The sequence below is a fragment of the Mustela lutreola genome, chromosome 14, assembly GCF_030435805.1.
Source record: "Mustela lutreola isolate mMusLut2 chromosome 14, mMusLut2.pri, whole genome shotgun sequence".
NCBI lineage: Eukaryota > Metazoa > Chordata > Mammalia > Carnivora > Mustelidae > Mustela > Mustela lutreola.
Genome location: NC_081303.1, coordinates 70,461,152 through 70,485,952, shown reverse-complemented (window position 1 = coordinate 70,485,952; position 24,801 = coordinate 70,461,152). Strand labels below are relative to the sequence as shown.

The 24,801-nt window shown below is 55.9% G+C and overlaps 3 protein-coding genes across 15 annotated transcripts; 2 read left to right on the top strand and 1 right to left on the bottom strand.

Annotated features, from left to right (window-relative positions):
- Positions 1-417: 417 nt before the first annotated feature.
- Positions 418-6,490, top strand: USP21 (ubiquitin specific peptidase 21). Its single transcript, XM_059146520.1, has 13 exons — positions 418-636; positions 1,448-2,068; positions 2,845-2,904; positions 3,061-3,181; positions 3,392-3,503; positions 3,714-3,869; positions 4,343-4,407; positions 4,641-4,744; positions 4,932-5,018; positions 5,315-5,393; positions 5,577-5,684; positions 5,793-5,907; positions 6,111-6,490. The coding sequence occupies exons 2-13, from the start codon at positions 1,469-1,471 to the stop codon at positions 6,199-6,201; spliced, it is 1,698 nt and encodes a 565-aa protein (XP_059002503.1). The 5' UTR covers positions 418-636; positions 1,448-1,468; the 3' UTR covers positions 6,202-6,490.
- A 673-nt stretch (positions 6,491-7,163) lies between these two features.
- Positions 7,164-10,879, top strand: PPOX (protoporphyrinogen oxidase). 5 transcript variants are annotated; one of them, XM_059145934.1, is made up of 13 exons: positions 7,164-7,388; positions 7,560-7,654; positions 7,799-7,933; positions 8,031-8,179; positions 8,319-8,451; positions 8,766-8,910; positions 9,019-9,209; positions 9,624-9,684; positions 9,857-9,975; positions 10,060-10,170; positions 10,249-10,417; positions 10,537-10,579; positions 10,663-10,879. In XM_059145934.1, exons 2-13 carry the CDS (start codon positions 7,568-7,570, stop codon positions 10,724-10,726), a joined length of 1,407 nt encoding a protein of 468 aa, XP_059001917.1. In that variant the 5' UTR covers positions 7,164-7,388; positions 7,560-7,567; the 3' UTR covers positions 10,727-10,879. The 5 variants fall into 5 exon arrangements, with proteins under 5 accessions (XP_059001917.1, XP_059001914.1, XP_059001916.1 ...); XM_059145931.1 differs by having other exon boundaries at positions 7,166-7,388; positions 10,268-10,417; XM_059145933.1 differs by having other exon boundaries at positions 7,167-7,388; positions 8,064-8,179; positions 10,268-10,417.
- Positions 10,880-10,973: 94 nt separating this feature from the next.
- Positions 10,974-16,621, bottom strand: B4GALT3 (beta-1,4-galactosyltransferase 3). Of its 9 annotated transcripts, none has more exons than XM_059145942.1 (9): positions 16,480-16,621; positions 15,871-16,053; positions 15,513-15,657; positions 14,869-15,166; positions 14,119-14,354; positions 13,348-13,538; positions 13,094-13,216; positions 11,891-11,995; positions 10,974-11,755 (listed from the first exon to the last, which is right to left on the bottom strand). In XM_059145942.1, exons 4-9 carry the CDS (start codon positions 15,128-15,130, stop codon positions 11,482-11,484), a joined length of 1,191 nt encoding a protein of 396 aa, XP_059001925.1. In that variant the 5' UTR covers positions 15,131-15,166; positions 15,513-15,657; positions 15,871-16,053; positions 16,480-16,621; the 3' UTR covers positions 10,974-11,481. The 9 variants fall into 9 exon arrangements, with proteins under 9 accessions (XP_059001925.1, XP_059001919.1, XP_059001921.1 ...); XM_059145936.1 differs by having other exon boundaries at positions 14,869-15,143; XM_059145938.1 differs by having other exon boundaries at positions 14,869-15,143; positions 15,513-15,653.
- Between the last annotated feature and the right edge of the window lie 8,180 nt (positions 16,622-24,801).

Genomic DNA, 24,801 nt, shown 5'->3' with positions numbered 1-24,801 from the left:
GAGATCTGCTTGCAGAGATCTGCTCGTGTCCTCTAGCGGGGTGCCTACTGCTTTGGTCTGCAAGATGCTTGAGGAATGGTTTTGCAGAACCAGCATTTCCCGTCCTCCAGGGATCTTCCCGTCCCTACGTGGAGTGCTGGATCCTACTCCACTGGTCTGCGAGCTGGACCCAGGCAGTGCAGCTTCCCACACTGGCACCCCTGCTCCCACGGAAGGATCTGTGCTGCAGGCCTGCGGGCCATACTACGATGATGGATCTACATCCCTATAGTTTGAAGCGACGGTTTTAAAACAGTTCAGGGCAGATCTGGGGACCGGCGGTCCTAAAGTTGGCTGCGTTTCCATGGTGTCGGCGGCAGAGCCAAGGGGGCGGGTTCACGCAAGCGCCGTGGAAGCAGGTGGGTGGATTTCGAGTGTGGGTGCGCAGGCGCTGTGAGAGGCGGTGAAGCCGGTGGCCGGTGGTCGGGCGGGACCAACAAAGATGGCGGCGGCCCCTGCGGCGGGAGAGATCTGGGCAACAGCTGCGGCTAAAGCTGCAGCCCGGCCCTCGGGGGGGCTGCACGGGGGTAGTAGGGGGTGGCCCTGAGCTGGGGCTTGGCCCCGGCTGGCCTCCCCCGCCGCCTCACCGGGGGACAGGTACGGGCCGGGGCGCTATGGCGGGGTGGGGGGGGGGGGCGCGGGAAGACTGTTCCGGACCCGAGAGGACGCCCTCCGCAAAGGCAGGGCGCCGGGGGCTCAGCAGGCCTGGGGGACCTGGGCTGGAGGGACAGCATCCATGGACCGCAGGGAATACGCCGCTGGACCCCGTAGCCAATCAGCGGCCCCGGCCTTTCTGCCCTCGAGGGGGGCGGACCCGGCTGAAGCCCTGCTGTGGTGGGAGAGGTGCGGAGATTAGGGTCGGGGCGTCGTTCGTCCTCCCTCCCCGCCACTGCCCCTGAGCCCCGACACCTCGCTGGAGCCTCAGGGGTGGGGGATGGAGTGATTCGCAAGTCATTCATTTAGTCGGCTTCATTTGCAGTCCAGAGGGACAGGGGTTTGAGGGTGGAATGCTGTCTTTGGGTTGTTTTCCTTACATCCACACCCTCATTTGTCCAGAGAGTCTAAGTGACCCAGGGCACATCCCACTTGATTAGCCAGGCGTGGGGGCCCTTGGCATGAGCGTTTAGATCTTAAAGACAGCCGAGATAGAGACTAATATTGGCTTTTCAGTAAAGCTGTATTCTGCAGGTAGGGCCTGAGGAATTTAGAAAGAATCAAAGCGGTGGGCTGCTATCATTCATTCATTTACTCGAAGGATACTAAGTATCGACTTTGTGTCACACACTGTGCTAGATAGTGGGGGTAGGTAGACGTGGTACCTGCCTGCAGTGCATGCAGAAGCTAGTGTGGTAATGTAGGTTCCCTCCTCCCTCCACACTCAAATGCTGACCCTCTCTTCTCCTCCCAGGTCCAGCCTGTGGTGTCCACAATGCCCCAGGCCTCTGAGCACCGCCTGGGCCGGACCCGAGAGCCACCTGTTAATGTCCAGCCCCGAGTGGGGTCCAAGCTACCATTTGCCCCGAGGGCCCGAAGCAAGGAGCGCCGAAACCCAGCCCCTGGGCCGAACCCCATGTTAAGACCTCTGCCTCCCCGGCCAGGTCCCCCTGAGGAACGGCTCAAGAGACTGGAGCTGGGACGGGGACGGACCTCAGGCCCTCGTCGCAGAGGACCCCTTCGGGCAGATCATGGAGTTCCCCTGCCTGGCTCACCACCCCCAACTGTGGCTCTGCCTCTCCCTTCCAGGACCAACCTAGCTCGTTCCAAGTCTGTGAGCAGTGGGGACTTGCGTCCTATGGGGATTGCCTTGGGAGGGCATCGTGGCACTGGAGAACTAGGGGCTGCACTGAGCCGCTTGGCGCTCCGGCCTGAACCTCCCACCCTGAGACGTAGCGCCTCTCTCCGCCGCCTCGGGGGCTTTCCTGGTCCCCCCACCTTGCTCAGTATACGGACGGAGCCCCCTACTTCCCATGGCTCCTTCCACGTCATATCTGCCCGGCCCTCTGAGTCTTTCTACTCCGATGACAAAATGGTGAGGACTTGCCAGCACACGTGGCCTTCCATGCTCATGTTCCTCTGTGCCTCCAGCTTTCTTGCCATCACCTGACTTTCTTTTCCCTCTTTTCCCCCAAGTTCCGATCTCAATCCCTCATTACAGCAGCTTGGACTCTCCACTCCCTCACTTAAGTACCCTCGAGCTTCCAAGACCTTTTTCGGGTTTTCTGCGACTCCCCAGTGTGGTGTGCCATTTCGATCCCCAGGGCATTAACCCAACCATTTGGAATTCTTCTCCGGGTCCCCAGGCCCTTACTCTCCCTTGCTTCACCTTCTCTCCCAGGATGCTGCCTGGGCCTAATTGATCTCTGGAGCTGAAGAGGGGCGGGCTCAGAACATCTGAGTTAGCGTGGTGGCCCATTTCTGAGCTAAGTGAGCTAGGTGGATTGCAGTTGGAGCCATCAGGAGAGGGTTCAGGAAGGGGCCACGGGGGCGGGAGGGGGCTTTGGGGGAAGCAAGGTGGGTGTGGGGAACAGCTGGGCGGCCATGCCTGTGCTCGGGGAGCTCCCCCAGGAGCTACAGCGCCGGCTGGCTGGGCAGAGGAGTAGGTGGGGAACAGGTGGGACAGCCATGGCCGAGTCCGTGGTACACTCAGCTGTGATGGGCTTACTGCTCATGGCCAGTGAGGTAGGGAGCCGCCAAGAGCCCCGTGAGGTACAGGAGGGTGGGAAAGCAGTGGGCAGCGTACTGTTGAAAGGTTCAAGTGCCGGGTGGGATATGTGGGAACCTGCTGACTCGCCTTTGACCTTCCAGGCTCATCACACGCTGCTTCTGGGCTCCGGTCATGTTGGCCTCCGAAATCTGGGGAACACGGTGAGAGCCATCCTCCTGTCTGTCAGTGAAATGGTGCGGGGGGTGTGGCGCTGACCTGGGGAAGGAGAGAGCTGAAGCTCTTCGAGGCTTCCTGTCCCTGGTCAGCAGAAATAATGGCAGTGGGTCTCCTCCCCTCCTCCCCCTCTCCCCCCCCAGTGCTTCCTGAACGCAGTGCTACAGTGTCTGAGCAGCACTCGGCCTCTGCGGGACTTCTGTCTGCGAAGGGACTTCCGGCAAGAGGTGCCTGGAGGGGGTCGAGCCCAAGAGCTCACTGAAGGTGCGGCAGCTGCTCCTGCTCCCACCTTTCCAGTCCTCTCCAGCCTCCGGGACCATCTGCCAATCATGGCAACCCCAACCCTCAAATCTGGCGGCTGTATCTGGTTGTGCTGGTGCCGCTTCCCTGGGAGGTTGTTTTCTACCCTCTGAGCCTCCCTGGGCTTGCCTCTTCCAGTCAGTGACCTCTGTTTCCCCACACCCACCCCAACAGCCTTTGCGGATGTGATCGGTGCCCTGTGGCACCCTGACTCGTGTGAAGCTGTGAATCCTACTCGATTCCGAGCGGTCTTCCAGAAATACGTCCCCTCCTTCTCTGGATACAGGTGGGAGAGCTGGAGGGTATGCTGTTTCTCTCTGGCCACGTCTGGGGCTCAGGCCAAGCAGGGGCCCTGGCAGCATGGCGCGGGACCTTCAGATGTTCTCCGTCCAGGAGAGGGGGACCAATGTCTGAGCACGAGACTGTCTTTGGACAGGGGATGTGGGGAAGGAGGGGAGGACGGGGTCCGTTGCCCACACCCTGTTTCTGGCTGTAGCCAGCAGGATGCCCAAGAGTTCCTGAAGCTTCTCATGGAGCGGCTACACCTGGAAATCAACCGGCGGGGCCGCCGGGCTCCCCCCATCCTGGCCAGCAGTCCTGCTCCCTCTCAGCCCCGCCGAGGAGGAGCTCTGCTGGAAGAACCTGAGCTGAGGTAAGGTCGCTCTTCCCGGTAGTTGCTCCTCAGCATGCCTCGCTTAGGGAACTGAGCTCGTCAAGCCTGAGGATTTGGGGTTCATAGAAACACTCAGCTTAGGAAGTAGTTTGAGAAGCAGTGCCGAAGTAGCTGGGAAAGGAGGCTGAAGGGGGGAGATGGGGTCAGGGGATAGGGTATGGATGTCCCTGGGCCAAGGGAGAGGGGATAGCAACTTTACAGCCAGGAGTATAGAGAGTTTAAAGCCCAGGGAAGTCAGCTGCTCTTTCCTTGTTCCTTCCTTTTCCTCTTCCCTTGGATTCCCCCCAAAAGTCTTCTGAAGCATCACTCCTTTGAGACTTCTCAGAAATGTCGAGTAGGAGCTAGAGTACGGGTGGGGTGCAGGACTGTGTGGGTCATTTCCGTGGTGCCTGGGGTGCCCAGGGATCCCCTTTTCTCACTGGGTGCTCTCCACGTCCCTTAATCTGTGCTAGTGATGACGACCGAGCCAACCTAATGTGGAAGCGTTACCTGGAGAGAGAAGACAGCAAGATTGTGGGTACGGAGCGGGCACGGTCAGTGTGGGAGGTCGTGGGCTTGGGAGAAGAATTGACACCTCAGGGGCGTGGGGACAGGCTAGATGTTGGAAGTGTGGACGGGGTGAGGGGTTTGTTAGGAGAGCCAGCGCTGGGAAAGGAAGGGTTGGGCTGAGGGCTGGGAAGAGATGGGAACCCAAGGAAGCATCTCGGGCACCTCACAGTGACTGTTTCTCCCGCCTCTTCACTTGTCTAGACCTGTTTGTGGGCCAGTTGAAAAGTTGTCTCAAGTGCCAGGCCTGTGGGTATCGCTCCACGACCTTCGAGGTTTTTTGTGACCTGTCCCTGCCCATCCCCAAGGTGGGATTCCAGAGGATTCCAGGGGTGGATGGGACATGGGTTCTGGGACCCTTCCCTACCCACCCCCAGAGCGTGGGAGGGAGCCCGGTGGGTCTCCGAAGTAGAACCTTAGCCTGGATTGATTGAGAAGAGTTGGAGACGGAAATTCAGAACATACTGACCTTTCATTCCCGTTTCCCTGCCTCAGAAAGGATTTGCCGGGGGCAAGGTGTCTCTGCGGGATTGTTTCAGCCTTTTCACCAAGGAAGAAGAGCTAGAGTCAGAGAATGCTCCAGTATGTGGGGTTTCACAAGGGGCGCAGTAAGGGTGGGAGACCTTGCGGGGGCGGGGGGGCGGAGGGGCTAAGGATGGAAGGGGTCACAGGATGCTTTGGTATAGGGAATCGTATTTATAGGTCTGGGCTTGTGTTGGAGTCTCAGGTATGTCCTAATACTCCTCAGGCCGAGGGGAGTAGCCCAGAGGATACAGGAGTCACGGGGAGGTCAGTGAATTTGTACGTGAGTCAGGGAGTCAGAAAAGCCAGTCGAGGAAAGGAGCAGATTAACGTGACATTATTTGACATTTCTTCAGGTGTGTGACCGATGTCGGCAGAAAACACGAAGTACCAAAAAGTTGACAGTACAAAGATTCCCCCGAATCCTTGTGCTCCGTATCCTAATCCTCAAATTCTTCTTTCTCCTATCTGTACCCCCATCCCACATGTTCCATTTGGGAGTTGACCTTTTTCCTACCACACCCGGGGTGTGTTCCCAGAGGGGAGTGGACAGGATTCAAGACCTCAGGCCTCTTCAGAGGCCCTCTGCCTCCCAAATGCTCCTTAACTAGGGCTTAGATCTTAATCGATTTTCTGCCTCCCGAGGCTCCATCAAGAAAAGTTCAGTAGGTGTGGATTTCCCGCTGCAGCGACTGAGCCTGGGGGACTTTGCCAGTGACAAAGCTGGTGAGTCTGGAAGGGAGGGACCTGAAGAGCTCCCCTGAAGGGGAGGGGGTGGGGGCCTGGGCCCTAGCACGGTGCAATTCTGCAATTCTTTGGCCTCCAAACCCCCAGGAAGCCCTGTCTATCAGCTGTATGCCCTCTGCAACCACTCGGGCAGCGTCCACTACGGCCACTACACAGCTCTGTGTCGGTGCCAGACTGGTTGGCATGTCTACAATGACTCTCGGTGAGAATAGCCTCCCACGCCATCCCCGCCCCCTTCCCACTGCAGCTCGCACACTTTGCCCTAATCTGCAGCAGCCCTGGGACAGCAGAATGCCTGGGGGCCCAGATGCTGGGGGGATGATCTGCCGGGGAGGTGGGGATCCACGGGTAAGAGGGGGTCCACGGCAGTGATCCCAACCCCCACCCCGTCTGCCTTCTCCCCAGCGTCTCCCCTGTCAGTGAAAACCAGGTGGCGTCCAGTGAGGGCTACGTTCTGTTCTACCAACTGATGCAGGAGCCACCCCGGTGCCTGTGACACCCCCCCCACCCCCGAAGCCCTGGCACCTGTGAAACCCGTTCAACACCCTTAAGCTCCAGGCTCCCCATTTACCTCAGAGACGTCTATTTTTGTGTCTTTTTAACCGGGGAGGGGGGAGGCGGTGGTTGTAGCGCCCATTATTTTTTTTATTAAAAAGTACCCTTCCACCTGGAGGCTCCCTTGTCTCCCAGCCCCGTGTACAGAGCTCCCAGGCCCCTGCCCGTGTACAGCCCCCAGCCCCTCCACAATCTCACTTTTTGTGAATAAATTTATTAAGAAAAAATGATGTCCTTTTCTGTATTTGTGCTTAGGGGGTGGATACGGAACTGGGCCCAGTTGGGGGCGCCCCCGGCGCCGGGGGGATGTGGGGGGCGTGCCGGACCCGGACGCGCGGGCGCCGACGTTTGCCGGAGCAGCGAAGGTCTGTGTCGGGGAGGGGTGGGGGGAAGAGGGAAGGCGAAGCCGGGCCTGGCGAAGCTGCGGGGAAGCCGGTGCGAGCACTGGGGCGCCGGGTTCTGCCTGGAAGGGGGCTGTCCCCGGAGGGCGAGGCACCGAGGACCCCTGTTGACAAACACGCGGCACGTTGCCGGGCGGCCCCGGCTCCCGTAGGCCCGGGCTGTTGCTAACATCAAGGAGCTGTTTACGGCGCCGCCTCCCCACGGAGCAGCCCCAGGACTCTATCTGCTCTCCCTGCACCCCGCGCTCGCGGGGCCTCCCCCAGGGCCGTCACCCTCCCCGGGCCTGGGAAGCCGGCGGCGGGGCCCGCGGACCCGGCTCCAGCCCGCGCCGCCGCAGCCCTGGGGGCGGGCAGAGGCTGGCCGGGAGCCTTCCCCCGGCTGGCGCCGAAGCAGTTAAGCTTGGCTCCCGGCCTCCGCGGGGTGGGAGGAGCCGCCGCCAGCTCTGTGCTTTCATTGGCTGGCGCGATCCGGGGACTCCTGGGGACCACCAATCCGGAGGCGGGGGATCTCGGGGACCGCGGGGCGGAGCGGACGCCAAGTCCGAGGGTCCGAAGGGGGCTGGCGGAGCGGCGGCCTCCGACCCGCGGGCCGGGGGGGGGGGGGGCCCCGTGGCACCCCGAGCCCTGCGCCCGCAGATAGCGTGGGCGGTGCCCTTATCCGCCTCCCCGGCGAGCGCCTGCCGAGGCCCCGGAGGCCTCTTTCTCCGGTTGCCTCTGCCTCTCGTGGGTGAGTCCTGGGCCCTGGGCGGGACCTCAGTGGCCCCTTCTCGTCCGCCGGCTCCGCCGTAGCTGCCCCCGAGGCGGTGAGTGGCAGGGGTGGAACGTGGGACCTGCGCGGGGGTTTTCTGCAGAGCAGAGTGCCCCCCGGTCAACCTGTCCGATCGCCGCTCTCCCCTAGGCTTCCCAATGGGCCGGACCGTGGTCGTGCTAGGCGGTGGCATCAGCGGCTTGGCCGCCAGTTACCACCTGAGCCGGGCCCCCTGTCCCCCCAAGGTGAGTGCCCCATCGCTCCAGAGGGACCCCCTTTACTACTCTTTTCCCGTTTCCGGCTGAAGGGAGGGCGCCACGTCTTCCCTTGCGTACCCTTCACCCCGCGGCTATAGGCCTTGCGGCGTGTCTCCCCCCTCCCGTCCCCAGGTGGTCCTGGTGGAGGGCAGCGAGCGTCTGGGAGGCTGGATCCGCTCGGTCCGAGGGCCAGGTGATGCTGTCTTTGAACTTGGACCTCGAGGAATTCGGCCCGCGGGAGCCGTGGGAGCCCGGACCCTGCTCCTGGTGAGAGGACGATGGAATGCCCAGGAGGGCTTGCAGAGGGGCCGTCACCAGAGGACAGACTTGGGAGGAAGTGCTGGTGGGCCAGTCCCTTCCTTAGTTTCTCCTCTTCCTGAGGGTGTATGGAGAGCAGATTTCTGAGCTTGGCTTGGACTCAGAAGTGTTGCCTGTCCGGGGAGACCACCCAGCTGCCCAGAACAGGTTCCTGTATGTAGGTGGTGCCCTGCATGCGCTGCCCTCTGGCCTCAGGTAACGCTGTCACCTCCTTGCTGCCCCTCGACCTTGGCCGCATCCTCTCACCCCTTCCACTTCCCCACCTCCCAGTCTGTCAGCCCTCCCAGCAAGAGGAGCCACACGAACGGAAATGACTGTGCCTTCCTCAGTGCAGGGGGCTCTTCCGCCCTTCACCTCCCTTCTCCAAACCTCTGTTTTGGGCTGGGCTGAAGGAGTTGACCACGCCCAGGGGCAAAGACCCTGATGAGACTGTGCACAGTTTTGCCCAGCGCCGCCTTGGACCCGAGGTAACACGGACCAGAGGCCCCCAAATCCCTCTCCTGCTAAACAGCAGCAGAGCCCCCTACTCAGACCTTCCACCTACGGACCTTTCTGTGTCATTTGGGAATATTCTCTCCTTCTCTTCACACCCAGTAGTCCCCAGAACTTAGCGCTGAGAGTGAATGCCTCCACTTCCCTCCTGTTTTTCCGTTATAGTGGGACTGCTCCCTTCCTCGCCCCCAGTCCTGTCCCACCTCCAGTCCCTACTTTGCAGGGGCAGTGGGAGGTCCTCTCTGTGGCTTCTCTTCCTTGGCCTCTCAATCCCAGTCTCGTCCTCAAGGTGGCGTCTCTAGCCATGGACAGTCTCTGCCGAGGAGTGTTTGCAGGCAACAGCCGGGAGCTCAGCATCAGGTCCTGCTTTCCCAGTCTCTTCCAAGCTGAGCAAACCCATCGTTCCGTTTTACTGGGGCTGCTGCTGGGGGCAGGTGAGTGGGGGTTGGTTCAAGGGGTGACGATATTAAGGACCACCGGAGTAAGGGACTGGAGGCCAGGGATGCTGTTTTAATGATCCTTCTTTCCCTCCTGCTCTGCAGGGCGGAGCCCCCAGCCAGACTCGGCACTCATTCGCCAGGCTCGAGCAGAGCGCTGGAGCCAGTGGTCACTGCGGGGAGGGCTGGAGACGTTGCCCCAGGCCCTTTACACCCACCTGACTAGTAGGGGCGTCACTGTTCTCAAAGGCCAGCCTGTCTGTGGGCTCAGCCTCCAGGCAGAAGGGCGCTGGAAGGTAGGAGAGCCCCCCGGTGTGTAATGTGTGTGTTTAAGTCTCCATCTTTGCCTAAATGGCCAGGGTTGTTAGGACTTGCTCGTTTTTTTGCCTTAGATCCTGTATGAACATGGGCTATCCTAGGGTCTTAGGCCTTATTAGTGGGCATTTCTCCAAGACCTGTTTGATCCAAGCCTGGGGAGGAGTGCTGTTGGAGAGCGGCTTAGACAGGGGAAGGGACAGCCCAGCTCCCCTGCACATCTCAGGGGCCACACTGGCTTCTGTGTGGCCCACTGCCTAGAGTGACAGCAGTGCGGGCTCTGGGCTGACTTCATCCTGGAGCGCACTTAGTCTCTCCTGCCAGTTTGGTGCCTGGGAATCTGAGAAAAAATTCCCATTATGTCTGTGTCTCACACACGTTTTTCATCCTGTCAGGTGTCCCTAGGGGATGGCAGTCTGGAGGCAGACCACGTGATTAGCGCTGTTCCGGCTTCAGGTAATGGGGTCGCCCCTGTCCCCAGCCAGAATGTGGCTAAGTGTAGCTTCCTGGGCCACCAGGACCACGCCGTGCCTGACGTGGTCGTCTCTGTGAGCGTCTGATCGCAGGGAGCGTCGGTGAGCCCACCGGGCGCGCCTCCTGAAACAGGCCTCTGGCTGCTCTCCCCTAGTGCTCAGCGGGCTGCTCCCTGCCCAGGCCGCACCTCTGGCCTGTGCCCTGCGTGCCATCACTGCCGTGTCCGTGGCTGTGGTGAACCTCCAGTACCGAGGAGCTCGTCTACCTGTGCAGGTACGCGTGGCACAGACCAGCGAGAGCCGCCGTGTGGGGCCACTGGGCACCTTCCTTCCTGACCGGGTCTCTTCCTTCCTCCAGGGATTTGGACATTTGGTGCCATCCTCCGAAGACCCAGGCGTCCTGGGAATCGTGTATGACTCCATTGCTTTTCCTGAGCAGGATGGGAGCCCCCCAGGCCTCCGAGTGACTGTGAGCAGTGGCAGATTTGCTTAGCAGGAGTTTCCAGAGGGCTCCCCTGGGCCCAGTAGGTAAGGCCAGGCTGGTCAGTGCCACATTCTCTCCCTAGGTGATGCTGGGAGGGTCCTGGTTACAGACGCTGGAAGCCAGGGGCTCCGTCTTATCTCAGGAGCTGTTCCAGCAGCAGGCACAGCAGGCAGCTGCCGCCCAGTTAGGACTGAAGGAGCCCCCGAGTCACTGCTTGGTCCACCTGCACAAGGTAAGCGAGGAAGTGCCGCTCAGCTCCCACTGAAGGCAGGGACGGTGTATCTGTTGCTATCTCCTCAAGCTTGGCCATCAGCAACAAAAATGTCCCTGTATCCTCTCTTCTCTCCCCAGAACTGCATCCCCCAGTATACACTAGGCCACTGGCAAAAACTGGGTGAGTTGGGAAAGCGGCTGTGCTGAGGAGGGCAAGGAAATCAGACCCCCGGTGCTAACAGTCCCGTCATCTTCTCCTTCCAGAGGCAGCGACCCAGTTCCTGGCTTCTCAGAGGCTGCCCCTGACTCTGGCTGGAGCCTCCTATGAGGGGGTTGCTGTCAATGACTGTATAGAGAGCGGACGCCAGGCAGCAGCCCGGGCCCTGGGCTCAGAACCTAACAGCTGATCCCCCCCTCCTCCTGGCCATGCTGGCGGCACCTCTTTACCCACGAAAATAAAAGTTGCTGGAGCTTGGCTGGATCTGGTTGTTCCGTCACCTCTGGGCATACGGTGGCAGGGGAAGGAGCAGGTCGCAAGGGGAGGCACGAGGTGCCTGGGAGGCAGCAAGCAGGAGCAGAGGCAAGACAAAGTCCTTTATTAGAAAATATATCAAAATCCCAGCCCCCTGAGCCAGGTCCAGAAGAGGAAGCTACTCGAGCACTGGCAGAAAGTACCCAGGGAGGGGCTTCCTTCACCAAACATACTTCCTCGGAACCATAAATAGAATAAATATTCACAGAGGTCCCGGGAAAAGCCAGATCACTCTTCTCTCCGTGGAAGAGGAAGGGACTTGGGGTCCAGCCCTGCTCTTACCCAGGGGCCAGCGACTCTCAGGAGTCATCACATAAAATCATGACACCAAGGATTCACAGTCATAAGCCCTGGCAGGTGACCCTAGAAAGAGGGACCCCCAGGTCTGAAGGAGCCCAGCTCCAGTCCAGCAGTGAGGAGAGGCCCCGGCCTCCAGCACAGCCCTGGGGTTGCGTCCCCCGCATCCCTCTAAGAGCAGTGAGGACCTGAGGGTGGGGAGAGTACAACCCGTCTGATTCGGTTTCATGATTGAGGTGGGCAGGCAGGACGAGTCAGTGTGAACCGTTGGGGGCTGTGTGGTTGGCAGTAGGTGGAGGGCCGGGCCTGGCTGGGGGCCGGCGCTGCAGCATCTCTTGACGGAAGGCCTGGGAGGAACCAGGCGGGTAACGGGGACCAGAGGGAGTCCGGGGACCCCGAGGGTCCGTTCCAATGTCTGCTGTGATGTTGGTATAGAGAGGACCCAGCTCTCGAGCCAGCAATCGGTATGTCAGCGAGTTCATCCCATCTTGTGTCCAGGAATTCTGGGTACGGACCAGGAGGTCAAATCTGAGGGTCAGAGGTTGGAGAACTAAGGCCCAGAAAGAAACAGCCAGGGACCTAGGGAGCATCAGGATGCAGCGCCTTCCCTGGGGATGCAGCTCCCTGAGCAGCCGCAGCAGCAACCAGGCTGTCCCCCCCTACCTGTGCGGGTTCTCCTCGTTGCCCTTATCACCACGATGCTTCACCATCTTGTAGTGCCCCACGGACGTGGGGGGGCGAGAGATCTTCATCCCAGCCAGGCGCACCCTGCGGGGAAAGTGGGGGCACCTTGGAGGACCCTGCGCGGAGGCAAGCGGCTCTACCTGTTTGCTCCGCCCAGCAAGGAGGCGGCAGCAGGGTTCTGTACAACAACTAGCACTAGCTAGGCAAGGAAAGGGCCACACACTGGAAGAGAGAAAGTCAAACAGAAGGAAAGGCAGGAGAATGTAAAGGCGGGATGCAGCCAAGTAAGTCTGGGCACCTTGGGGCCTCTTAACACCTGGCAGGTAGGTCTGTACCGCCCGCCTTGTTATCTCAGTGGCTCCGAGAAACCGCCCTGGCATTTGTTGGAAAGGACAGGACTAGCCCAGGAGTTACACCCCCAAGCTCAGCAATCCCCACCTAGAACAGCGGCTGCCCTGCCTCGACTTCTCACCCCGCACCACGGGCCTCAGTGTTAGGAAAAGAACAGAACCAAGTCATCAGGACCCCACCTCTGACACACAGAAGCAGAACTGAGATGGCCTGGGCACGTGCTTAAAGAACACATCCATTTAGGAGTCGCTGGGCCCTTTCCACACATACAGAGGGCAAGAATTCAGAGAGGTCATCCCGGAGGACACGAGGGGGGAGGGGAGGCCATGAGTCCAACACAGCAAGCCCAAATTCTCACTCCACTGATAGGAAACTGGGTCAGCTGAGGCTGAAGGTCAAAATGTTTCACATGCTAAAAATGAGCTGGCATCGTGCCAATGGCACAGACTTAAAACCAAAAAGTGATTCTGGGAGACATGGAGCAGAGTCCCTCCTCCCCGGCCCCATAGGAAGTGGTCTGGAGTTACGTTAGCAGAAGGCAGGACTGACTTGTCTCTAGGCCCCATTCCAGCTCTGGAATCTCATGATACTACAGCCCATTGAACTTCTCCTCTCTCCCAGAAACAGAACTCACCAGATCTAGGAGATGGAAGGGTGACAGAGTGGGGAACAGCACGATAAAGCCTGACCTGGGCAGAGAGGAAAAGCTAAGGGAGAGGAATAGGACCAAGGAGCTAAAGGCTGGTGTGAAAGCGCGAGCGCCAGGGGTGGTCTCGGGGGACAGGGATGCAGGCCCCCATGGGGGTGGGAAGCAGTGGCAGGAAGTCTGACCTGGTAGCAATGTCGTCATCCTCACCACCCCAGCCCCAGTATTCATTGGGGAAGCCATTCATCTTCAGGTACTGGTCAGGAGTGAGCGCCGAGACTCCTCCAAAGTACTGGGGGTACGGGAGGCTAGGGAGAGAAAGATCCTTGGGTTCCACGAGTCTTTTGGGGAGACATCCCTACCCCACAACCCCTTCACTCTCCTCCTTCCAATGGAGGGTGGGTGTCCCTACTTCCCGGCACCCTCTCGTGCCCTCTACCTGTATCCAAACTTGTTCATGGCAACAGCAACATGCCGGGGTCCCCGGGGGTCACACACATACAGATTGTGGTCGTTCTCAGGCAGGAGGTCCACGTCATGCAAGAACAGGCAGTCCCACTCCTCATCACGTAGGGCTTCCCGCACCCCAACGTTTAGCAGCTTGGCCCTGTTAAATGTTCCATTTCCAGCCTGGAAGGTAACGGAGAAGAACCAGACTACGTCTATAGGTAGCAGCATGGAAGAGAGGGAGCAGAAGTACCCAAGTGAGAGGAGGGGAATCGAAGGGGGGAAGAGGGGAAGGGCAGTGAAGAGAAAGCCAAACTGCCAAACTGTCATTCTTCCTGCAACAAATCGTTTCAGAGCACCGGGATGGCCTGTTTACTCATGCGCGGCTGTTTAGCACTTAAACCTAACAACCACAGCCATGGAAAACAGGGGTCTATAGGTTTTCATTCTTAGACTCTAGGGGAGTCTAAGAATCTTGTTCAAGGTCACATACGGGACAAATGGCAGAACTGATTTTAATCCAACTCTGTCCAATTCCCAAGTCAACCAAGGAAAAATCCCAGAGAGTACAGGACAGTCAGAGTACCCCGAGCAGAGGAAGGAGGACTCGGGGGCCGACAAGCCGGCAGAGGAGGACCAGGTGCTTCCCCACATTCAACAGTCTCACCCTCTTAAAATGATCGCGGGGACCCACCATCTGAGAGCGGACTGGCATTTCCTCACAGAGTCCTTACCAGAAAGCGGGGGTGGGGGGCTGGGGTACCTGGTGGATGACGTAGATGCCGTAAGCGAGCTGCTGGCGCTGTAGGAAGGGGTGCAGGTGGTAGAGCAGCAGGCGCAGGTGGTGCTCCCGGGCCCGGTGTGGCACGATGATGGCCGTGCGGGAGCGGGGCTCACACCCCGCGGGGCGGTAGCGGCCCCCCGGTTCCACCCGGGGGTTCCTCTCCGCGATCTCTGCCAGTGATGGCACCGGGCTAAAGGACACGGACACAGGACCCACTGTTGGGAGGGAAGGGCCAGGTTAACGGTTGGAAAGAGGGACCTCCAGGGCCTGGGAACGCCGCTGGCCCCAGTGGTCTGGTTCTTGGGCTCTGCTCTCCCAACAGCTTACACCGAGATCACATACACCGTGAGTTTCCCATCATTGGGACAGCTTTGCAAAGTCTGAAAGGTGCGGGTTCTTCACTTAGCCTGCCTTATTTTAGGGTTCCATAACTCCAGCCTCACTAGGTTAGAAGGTCGAGAACACAGGACTTCCAACTAACAAAACAGCGGCCCATCTACAAAGGAAGCAATCCCCGGCCCAAGGCAGGAAGAGCGTAGGAACGGCCGGGCAGTGAAAAGCTGTGGCTCAACCCAGGAGCCCAATCTAAACTCCAAATCTAGAGGCTGCTTATCTCAGCCTCTGCCCACCTCTGGTGACCTTAACCCGGGTCCTAAGCCCCACGCCTGCGCCCTAGCCCTGTCCCCACACCCTGGCCTTCCCTTTCGTTCCCCCTCCCTCTGCACTCACCTAAAAGAGGAGATCGTTCTGGACAGTAGGGTAGACCTTGAGGAGCTGGAGGGGCCCCTGGGGCAACAGGGGCCCCAGGCAGGTGACTGAGGTTACTGTAGACATCATGGGGATGAGAATAGTCAAATGTCGGCCCCTGCTCTCGGCCAAATAGGGCACTGAGGCTTCGGAAGCCCCCCAGTGACAGGTACATCATGACAGCCAGCTGGGAGCCCACCAGCAGGGCCAGTGTGCAGGGCCGCTCCAGCAGCCTCCGCAACATCCTGGGCTCAGGTCTATGGAAGGAGAGAGGAGAACTCTGGGGGCAGGCAGGTGAAGACCAAGCCAGCAGAGATCATCAGTTAAGAACCAAGGTGGTGCCAAGAGTTAAAGAGGAAAAGACGCAAAGATCGAAGTCACAGAAGGGAGCACACAGGTGTACAGTCATGCGTGGAAAAGAAACAGAATGTAACCACCAGCAGCCCTACCTACCACCTGTCATTTCCAGCCCAAGTCTCACTCTCCTCCACCTCCTCCCTGAACCACTCAGGCCAACTACTCTCGGTCCCCACCCCCAAGGATGCTTACATCATTCAGGGCCTTTTCAAAGGAGTCTCTGGAGAACCTCTCTCCCAATTTTAGAGGGGGGTGCGGGGTGGACTCACCTAGGTTCAAGCTGTCTTCTTCGGGATCATGGGGACTTCAGGGGGTCCCGGGGGGGCAGAGATGTGAGGCATTATCTAGATTGGAAATGTCACAGAGGACAGAGCAAGTCTCCATCCAGCACTCCAACAGTGATCCTGAGACTAGCTGGAACAGAAGTGGTCAAGGATAACCACCCACCCAGAGGGGCAGAGATCAAGATCAGGGTGAAACTGGTTTCCCAAGCAGGGGAAGTGAAGGAAAGTGGTTGGAAAGAAAAGGGGAGGACCCAGAGATGCTAGGTCCCTGGCCTCTCCCCCAGCTGCCCTTGAGTGTCAGGTTTACGTGTACGTAACCATTCCCCACCCTGACAGGACCAACCTGTTTGGGGACTGGGGACGGGACTGCTAATGGAGACATTTTTGCCAAGGGGTAAGGCAGGCACGACAGGATTGTGGAACGGCCTCAGGAGAACCCAGGGCAGACTAGGAAACGGGTTCCTTTCCGTTCTTCACGTGCCGAGGAGCCAGCCCCGCAGGTGCAGGGCGCTCGATCACCTGGGAGCTGCAAGCAAACAGCCCCGGAGCGCGACGGGGAGTAGGATGGGGGTGGCGTCCTCCACCTTTTCTATCCTATCCCAGTCCTAGCGGGGCGTAGGGAGGAGGGTTACCGCTAAAAGTGAGAGGGAGTGGGAGGGCCGGGCAGAGCCCGTCGGGGGTACCTGGGCTGGCTCACCTAAGGGGCGTGGTCAGCACTCTGCAGAGGGTCACAGCCCAGTTCTTTCAGAGCACCCCAACCGCCCACCCCAACCGCCCACCCCAGCCTCCTCTTGCATTTGCAATGTGAGCCCACCGGCCTCTGTCCATATTTCCACCTGGGACCCCCTCCCTGCTCCAGCTGGTCTCCAGACTTCCCCCGGAACTTCTCACCCTCCCCGTCGCCCGAACCTTTCTCCCGGGCCTCTCACCCCATCATCCCCAGCCCACATACCTGCTCTTCTGCTTCCCGTCGTCATCGCCACCCCGACAGCCTGGCAGGCATCGTCACCGCCATCTTGGAAGCGGGCGCCGCTGGGCGGGGCCTCGCGTCACGGGGCGGGGCCTCGCGTCACGGGGCGGGGCCTGGTTGGAGCCTCCCGGGCGGGCGGGGCGCGGGGAGGTGGGGGAGGCGGGAGCGCGGCAGGGTGGAGCTGGGCCGCAGGGGAAGCCGGCGCGGGCGCTCTCCGCTCCTGACGGGATGCTCTTTCCCACCCCTCCGACTGGGAGGACAGCAGCTCAAATCAGGACTCTCGCAGGGCCCGGCCTGGCCCAGAGGCCAGTGCGATAGTTTCTGGCGCGTCGCAAAACCTGTCACCGCAGGCCAGCCCGTTCCCGGGGTGTTCGGTGTATCAGAATTGTTTCTTGCTCAGGGTACATTGTTTCGACTGCTCTGGCGCATTATTGTATCCCCATGATGTCCCGCAGGCCTTGATAGAAACGATTAGTTAGTTAATAAAAAATGATGCACTGAGTGAGGAGGGAAGGGCGGCGTCTGCTTTAATGTAAAATTGTGTTTTCCCTGACATTACAGTAAAATGGACGCTCCGTTAGTTTGCAATATGTGTATCCTGTGGCTTCCACTATTGCCTTAGCACGTTGTGTTTCTTAGAAACAGATGTTCACACCCAGGAAACTTAGGATAACTCACAGCGTGTTCTTCCAAAAGGGAGGGATATAAACAATATAGTGAAATAAATATGATTGCCCAGAAATTGCAGCTCATTCACACGTAGACACTTGAGAGAGACTTCCCAGAAGTGATGGTTAATGGGGAACCAGAAGGACTCGTTCTATAGCACATCCATCTGCCTTAAGAGGTTCTGTTTCCCGGAGAGCAGTTCTGCAACTCTGTAAGGAACCGATCCACATGCAGATCTGGACGGATTGAGGTTCAATGCTCAATTGCTGCCTACATTGTGCAATAAACAAAGTAAAACAAAACATAAAACAGTTTTTGCCTCCATGTTCATGCTCAATTTTGCATCCCTGATCCGTAAATATGTGTTCCTCAGATTTCCTTTAAACTACGTATCGGATTGCATTGAACAGACAGAGGTTTCTGGGATTTGTCCTGCAAAACCCGCCACCCCACCCGCAAGTTTGCAGGCACGCTAAGGAATGTTGTTTGCGAGACATAAGTGACCCAAGGAGCCTGGTTAATTGACATTAGTGGGCCTCCAGCTCAGAACTGGCCCTTCTGGTCTGGACGACAAGAGCTATAAATTTGCCTTGCATTCCCTCCATCTCCAGGCTGGGCTGCCCCCCCTCCGTCCCCCAAGGAATCCGGGAGGGGAGGCAAACACACCTAGCCCAGGCTCCTTGAATATGTGAAGACATGATAACACAGGAATGCAGCTCCCTCCAAACTGCACGTAGGCAAACAAATGCTTAATTTCAGACCCCATCATTTGCCCTACAAATACGACCCTTACGGGGAGTCCCCGCTGAGGGGCCTCTCCATCAGCACTTCAGCCTGGCCGACTCCATGGGCCACGCCCTCCCCACCCTCACCAGGAGGTTGGATGTCTTAAGTACCCGGTTTGAGATAAGTCTGTCTTACTCTCCTTTACTGCTTATGGTTGCCTTCATCTATACTCAGATTTTCCTCTCTCTTTTTTTTTTTTTTTTCGGTTTCTATTAGATTTTTATAATATCAATAAAGTGTTTTTTTCCTCTTTGAAACTGAGAGTATAGCTGCTGTGAATCTTTTCTTTAGAACACATATCTGTCAGTTCCTGCATGAGTTACATGTTCATTTTTATCTGGGTATTGATAAAAATTCTGTTCTTGGCCAAACTTTATTTTTCGTTGTTGTTGTTAAAGATTTTATTTATTTATTTGTCAGAGAGAGAGCACAAGCAGAGGAAGAAGCAGGCAGAAGGAGAACATTATGATCAGGTTATGATCTCAGAGTCATGCTGAGCAGAGAGCCCAATTCGGGGCTCGATCCCAGGACCTGGATCATGACCGGACCTGAGCCGATGGCAGAGGTTTTAACCCACTGAGCCACCCAGATGCCCCTTGGCCAAACTTTAGACAGGCTCTGCTAAGGCTTCTTTTTGAATAAGCCTCATCCCTGGACCACTAGCCGCTTTCAGCAAGAATCCAGCTATGTCAGGTTAGCCAGAATCTCCTCATCCTTGAGGTAATTTTCCATCTACTGACCCTCTCATTCCTCTCATTGGCCATACATATTCCCACGTCCTGACTGTATTCAGAGTCAAATTCAACCTCTCTCCGGTTGGGATAGTCTACGCACAGTAGTACTAAAAAAAAGTCTTCCTTACCTCTTGAACAAGTGTCAGAATAATTATCTCTTCAGCAGTGGGAGAATCATAATTTCACCCTTTTCTGAACATTCTATTTTATACATACATATATATATATATATATATATATATATATATATAAACATTTTATTTATTTATTTGACAGATCACAAGTAGGCAGAGAGGCAGGTAGAGAGAGAGGAGGAAGCAGGCTCCCTGCTAAGCAGAGAACCCGATGTGGGGCTCCATCCCAGGACCCTGAGATCATGACCTAAGCCGAAGGCAGAGGCTTAACCCACTGAGCCACCCAGGTGCCTCTGTTTTATATATTTTTAAAGATTTTATTTATTTATTTGAGACAGAGAGAGCACGAGCAGCGGGTAGGGGCAGAGGGAGAGGGAGAAGCAGCCTTTCCACTGAGCAAGGAGCTTGATGAGGGGCTTGATGCCAGGACTCTGGAATCATGACCTTGGGCTGAAAGCAGATGCTTAAATGATGGAGTCACCCCGGGGCCCCAGAACATTGTATTTTAATAGATGGCTAGTGTTCTGGATACAAGAAACCTTAAGTGCAAAAGTCTGAAAAGGAGAAGAAGGGAGGGAGTTTGGGAAATTAAAATGGATCAGTAAGCCTAGCCGGTCCAGTGAAGGGCCTGGTGAGCCAGGAGACAGGACAGGTGAACAGGTGCGAGGCAGTAAAAGGTTCCATAAACTACATAAAAAGAGTGGGTTTTATCCTGAGGGAAGAGGAAGGCAAGAAAGTGCTTGAAACAGAGAGCGCTACTGTCAGAACTTTAGGAAGTTCACTCTGGTGGAAACATGGAGCTTCCACTGGAGTGGTCAAGACTGGACGCCGGGACTCCATTTCGGAGGTCACCACAGAAATCCAGGAGAGAGACGGAGCTCATGCAAAGGAAGGCAATATCAACTGCAGGAGGCAGGCACCTGGGTTGCTCGTGGGTTAAGCTTCTGCCTTAGGCTCTGGCCATGATCCTGGGATCCTGGGATCCAGCCCCAGTGGGGCTCCTTGCTCAGCAGGGAATCTGCTTCCCCCACTCCCTCTGCTTGAGCTCACTTTCTCCCTCTCAAATAAATAAAATCTTAAAAAAAAAAAAAAAAGGCATTATCAGTGGGACTAGAGGGAAAAGGTGGTCTTTGAGGACTTTACAAGACCAGTAGAGCTTGGCGATTGAGCAGATATGCCTACTCAGGGAGTCAGAGGATTCCCCGATTCCTAGTGTGGGCCAGTGGGTGGATGGCGGCTCCTTTCAGTATGAAACAAAACTTGGAAGACGCACATTTGGGTGAAACAGTAGAGATGACAAGTTAATCTTTGGACTTGATGAGCTCGAGATACCAGTGGAGGCCCAAAATGAGACAAAACTGCATTTCAGTATAATCAGCACTGAACCCCACTGGCTGTGTGATGTTGAACAATACATTTTCTGGGTTTCATCTGTAAAACAAACCCCATCTTAAGGGAGGTTTGTGATAATTAGGACTATGAGACAGTGCCGGCAGAAGTTAGATATTCAGTATATCTGAATTTTTTAAAAGATTTTATTTATTTATTTGAGAGAGAAAGAGAGAGTGAGAGAGAGCATGAAAGGGGAGAAGGTCAGAGGGAGAAGCAGAGTCCCCACGAAGCTGGAGCCCAATGTGGGACTCGATCCCATGACTCTGGGATCATAACCTGAGCTGAGGGCAGTCGCTTAACGAACTGAGCCACCCAGGCACCTGAATTTTGAGGACGTATATCTGAATTCTGTACATCTGAATTTTGAGGAGAAAGTGGGAGCCAAGTTAAAAAAAAAAAAAAAGCCTGTTATTTTAAGGAGCTCACTGGGTAGTAGCGAAAACAAACATAGAAAATGGAGGAGCACCTGGGTGGCTCCGTCGGCTCAGAGTCTGAGTCTGACTCTGAACTTTGGCTCAGGTTATGATCTCGGGTGGTGGGGTTGAGCCCCATGTGTCTGGCTCTGAGCTCAACAGGGAGACTACGTGAGATTCTTTCCCTCTCCCTCCCCCTCTGCCCCTCTCCCCACTCTTTCTGTCTCTAAAATAAAGAAATAAATCATTTAAAAAAATGAAAACATGGCTCTCCCCGAAGAACTCTTGTTCCTCCATGGCGTTCAGTTCTCGTAAACTGACCGTCATCATCATCCTTTTTTTTTTTTTTTCCTTAAAGATCTTATTTGTTTGTTTGTTTATAGAGAGTATGAGGGTCAGGCAGAGGGAGCGGGAGAGAGAGAATCCCAAGCAGGAGCGTGGAACCTGACTCAGGCCTGGATCGCACGACCCTAAGATCATGATCTGAGCCAAAATCAAGAGTCAGACATTTAGGGGTGCCTGGATGTCTCAGTCCTTAAGCAACTGCCTTCAACTCAGGTCATGATCCCAAGGTACTGGGATGGAGACCCGCATTGGACTCCCTGCTCAGTGGGGAGCCTGCTTCTCCCTCTCCCACTCCCCCTGCTTGTGTTCCCTCTCTCGCTGTCTCTCTCTCTCTGTCAAATAAACAAATAAAATCTTAAAAAAAAAAAAAGTCAGACGTTTAATTGACTGAGCCCCCCAGATGCCCCCTGACCTTCATCTTCTACCCCAGCTCTCCAACTGCCACGTGCTCCAATTCCCCTGCCTTCATCTGTAAGCTTCCTGTTTCCAAGAACTCGCATGCCCCCTCCACTCACCCTGGCCACTCCCGGGACTTAGTCATCACCTAGAACTGCTCCATCTCCGAAAGCTTAAATTCTAATGTGCTGGTTTTTACCCCAATATCCTATCTTTCTGTTCTGAATAAATCCTGGTGCCCCTAATGGCACCGTCACAACACGCAGTGCAATAGAAGACACCCAGTCTAGTACTCAAAACTGATGCAGAATAATTTACACTTGATCTTAGCCAAAAGGCCGAGAAGCGATGATGCAGAATAATTTAAATCTCTATTTAGTTTCTCAAGGAAACATTGGAGGTTGGGAGAAGGGAGTATGGAGCAGGAGCCCATTGAATACACAGCCCAATGTCTTTAAAATCCTCTCTCCCATTCAGCATTGTCCATTGAGATGGTGGCTTCTCTCCAAGACTCTCCCTTCCAACCCTACTTGGCTCCTTACTGTATTATCCCCCAGCTTCAAGTCCAGGCACTTCATGTGTCTTGGGTTTTGCATAACAGAGAAGAACCCTGGAGCTGGCTTAGCAAGCAGAAACTCTTTCTTCCTCTATCACCATCCTGCTCTCCTTGGGGGCCTCCCAGTCTTACAACTCACTTCTAGAAGGGGAGGCAGACACCTCCTCCAAGAATCCTTCTGTGACCCCATATTCTGGGCTACGCACCCCTCATCTATCATGGCATCTGTCACACTGGTCTCAGCCACCAGATGGTGAACTTTGAGGACAGGAACTACGTCTTCCCTTTTATCATCCCCTGAACGTAACCAAGACCTTTTAGCACAAATGTGACAAGACAGCCCATCTTAGATGGGACCTAGACTCTCCCTTGGTAGAATTATTTTCTTATGCTAATGCAGGAGTAGAAGGGGGGTGCCTGGCAAAAGAAGAGAATTGAGGGGAAGAGAATCAGCACATACTGACACTTACTAGAAGCCATACACGGAGCCAAGCATTTACGCCACTGTATTCTTATGTTCTGACAACCTCTCCATAAGGTAGGTAGTAGTAACACCCATTTTACAGATAAAGAGACCAAGGCTCACAGAGATCAAGTAACTTAAGATCATATCATCACGGGTAAGTAACAAAGCTTAGACTAAGTCTGACTCCAAAAATCCATGTCCTTTTCCAACACTGTGAGAGGAGGATTTGATTCCAGTGTATGACCCAATGGCTTTATAACTGAACAAATGCGGTAAACAGTCAATTCTCCTTGGGAAACTAGGTCAACTAACGTGTTTTCCTCTGACCCATTTTCAGGCCAACATTCTCATATTTTCAGCATTTTTAAAAAAGATTTTATTTATTTGGGGGCCTGGGTGGCTCAGTGGGTTGAGTCGCTGCCTTCGGCTCAGGTTGTGATCTCAGGGTCCTGGGATTGAGTTCCACATCGGGCTCTCTGCTCGGCTAGGGAGCCTGCTTCCTCCTCTCTCTCTGCCTGCCTCTCTGCCTACTTGTGATCTCTCTCTCTCTGTCAAATAAATAAATAAAAATTTTTAAAAAAAGATTTTATTTATTTATTTGGCAGAGAGATCACAAGTAGGCAGAGAGACAGACAGAGAGTGAGGGGGAAGCAGGCTCCCCACTAAGCAGAGAGACTGATGTGGGGCTTGACCCGAGGACCCTGAGACCATGACCTGAGGCGAGGCTTAGGGGAGAGGCTTAACCCTCTGAGCCACCCACGTGCCCCATCATATTTTCAGCTTCTTAACACTTATTACCTTATCAAGAGAATGTGCTGGTGTATGTTTGTGAAGTTGGATGGGCGTATGTCTAAGTGTGTGACTGTGTGTGGACTTGTGTATTACTGGGTTTCTAAGGTCTATTGTTGGTTTCCCAAAGACTTTGAGGGATGACTTAAATGTCCCCCCCCCCCCGCCCTTTCCTTCCTAAGGCTACCTAAGTACTCTACACCTGTCCCTATATAAGGTCCTTTCTGGGGAAATTGTTCAGTATTGTTGCTCCCAGCCCCCTCCTCGACCCCCCGCCCTGTTCCCCCAGCCTTTCTCTGAAGATTTTTAGAAGTGGTGGTTTCCCTCAACTGTCTGCTGGTTAAGTCTTGTTGCCAATGATTTTGGCTTCCCTGCTAGCAACAGTCATTGGGGAAAGTATTCAGTTGGTTCAGAAGCATTCTCTTAGCCAACTAAATATGAATTCATTAAATTTCACTCTCTTCCCCGCTTCTTTCCCTCCAAGCCCTGACCAATGAGACACTGGTACTTGTCACTTGCCATCAATCTGGTATTTCAGAAGACACACTACTGTGATACTACGTGGAGATTAAGGAAGTGGAGTTAGGGATGGGGTGGCGGTGCACATGAGTAGCTCATCCCGAAACCTGGCTTTTCCACCCCCACCACGAAAAATAGAGGTTGAGCAAATGCCCAGATTTCCTCTGCTCTACCCGCAGAGGCAGAGAATCTGAGGGGTAGAAAGAGCTTAGAGAAATCGGCTCGGCTCACTGTTATTGTCAACCTCCCCACCCCAAACACACGCACAACACTCACCACCCCGTAGAATGGTTGTCCAAACTCTGCATGAACTTCCCCAGAGACAGGCCGCTCACGGCGCCCCGCGCACTCCCTGACTGGTCTCTCTTCAGCTCACCATTGTGCCCTCTTTTCCCCTTTAAGACCAGATACTTGGACGGCCTCAGTGCCTGCTTCCTTCCTGTTGCTGAACTGGCCCAAGAAGGCAAGGGGTAGGCCGACTGGGGAGGCGGCATTCACTGTGGCTCTCGCAGGGAGGCATGAAGTCCCTCAACCCTAGCAGCAACTTGTTGGACCTCTGGGTTCAGGATATGAGGCAGCGTCTAGAGCCCGGCTATGGGGAGGCTGGTATGGGGGAGAACATTCCAGAAAGGGATTGGGCCTTGCCTGGGATGGAGGGCTGTGATGCCTGTCCCTTCTCTCTGGGGCGTTAACTCTCTCTTTCCTCCTCTCCCACACACACTCCGTCACAGACATGGCCACTCAATCCCTTTCTGGGAAAAATGTGATGCCGGTCAGAACCCTACTCAGTGAGTGAAGAGCTTCTGGTTAGAATAATACACATGAAAGTGATTTATGAGGCATGAGTTACCACCAGCCCGATGGGAAGACAGGAAGGCCATCGGGGTGACCCATTCCTCAGCCCCGCGGACACTCACCCTCCTTAACCCTCATGGCCACTAAGCCTGGGCTTGGGCTCAGCCTCTGCACGGTCCATCTGGGCCTCACCGTGCATTTCTTTGCATCATCCCACTGCTTGTCTTCGCGGGGGCGCAGCGTGCACCCTCCCCGGTGCAGCGAGGTCCTTCAGTCCCGCCTTGTCTGCGTCTGTACCTTGCATGCACCT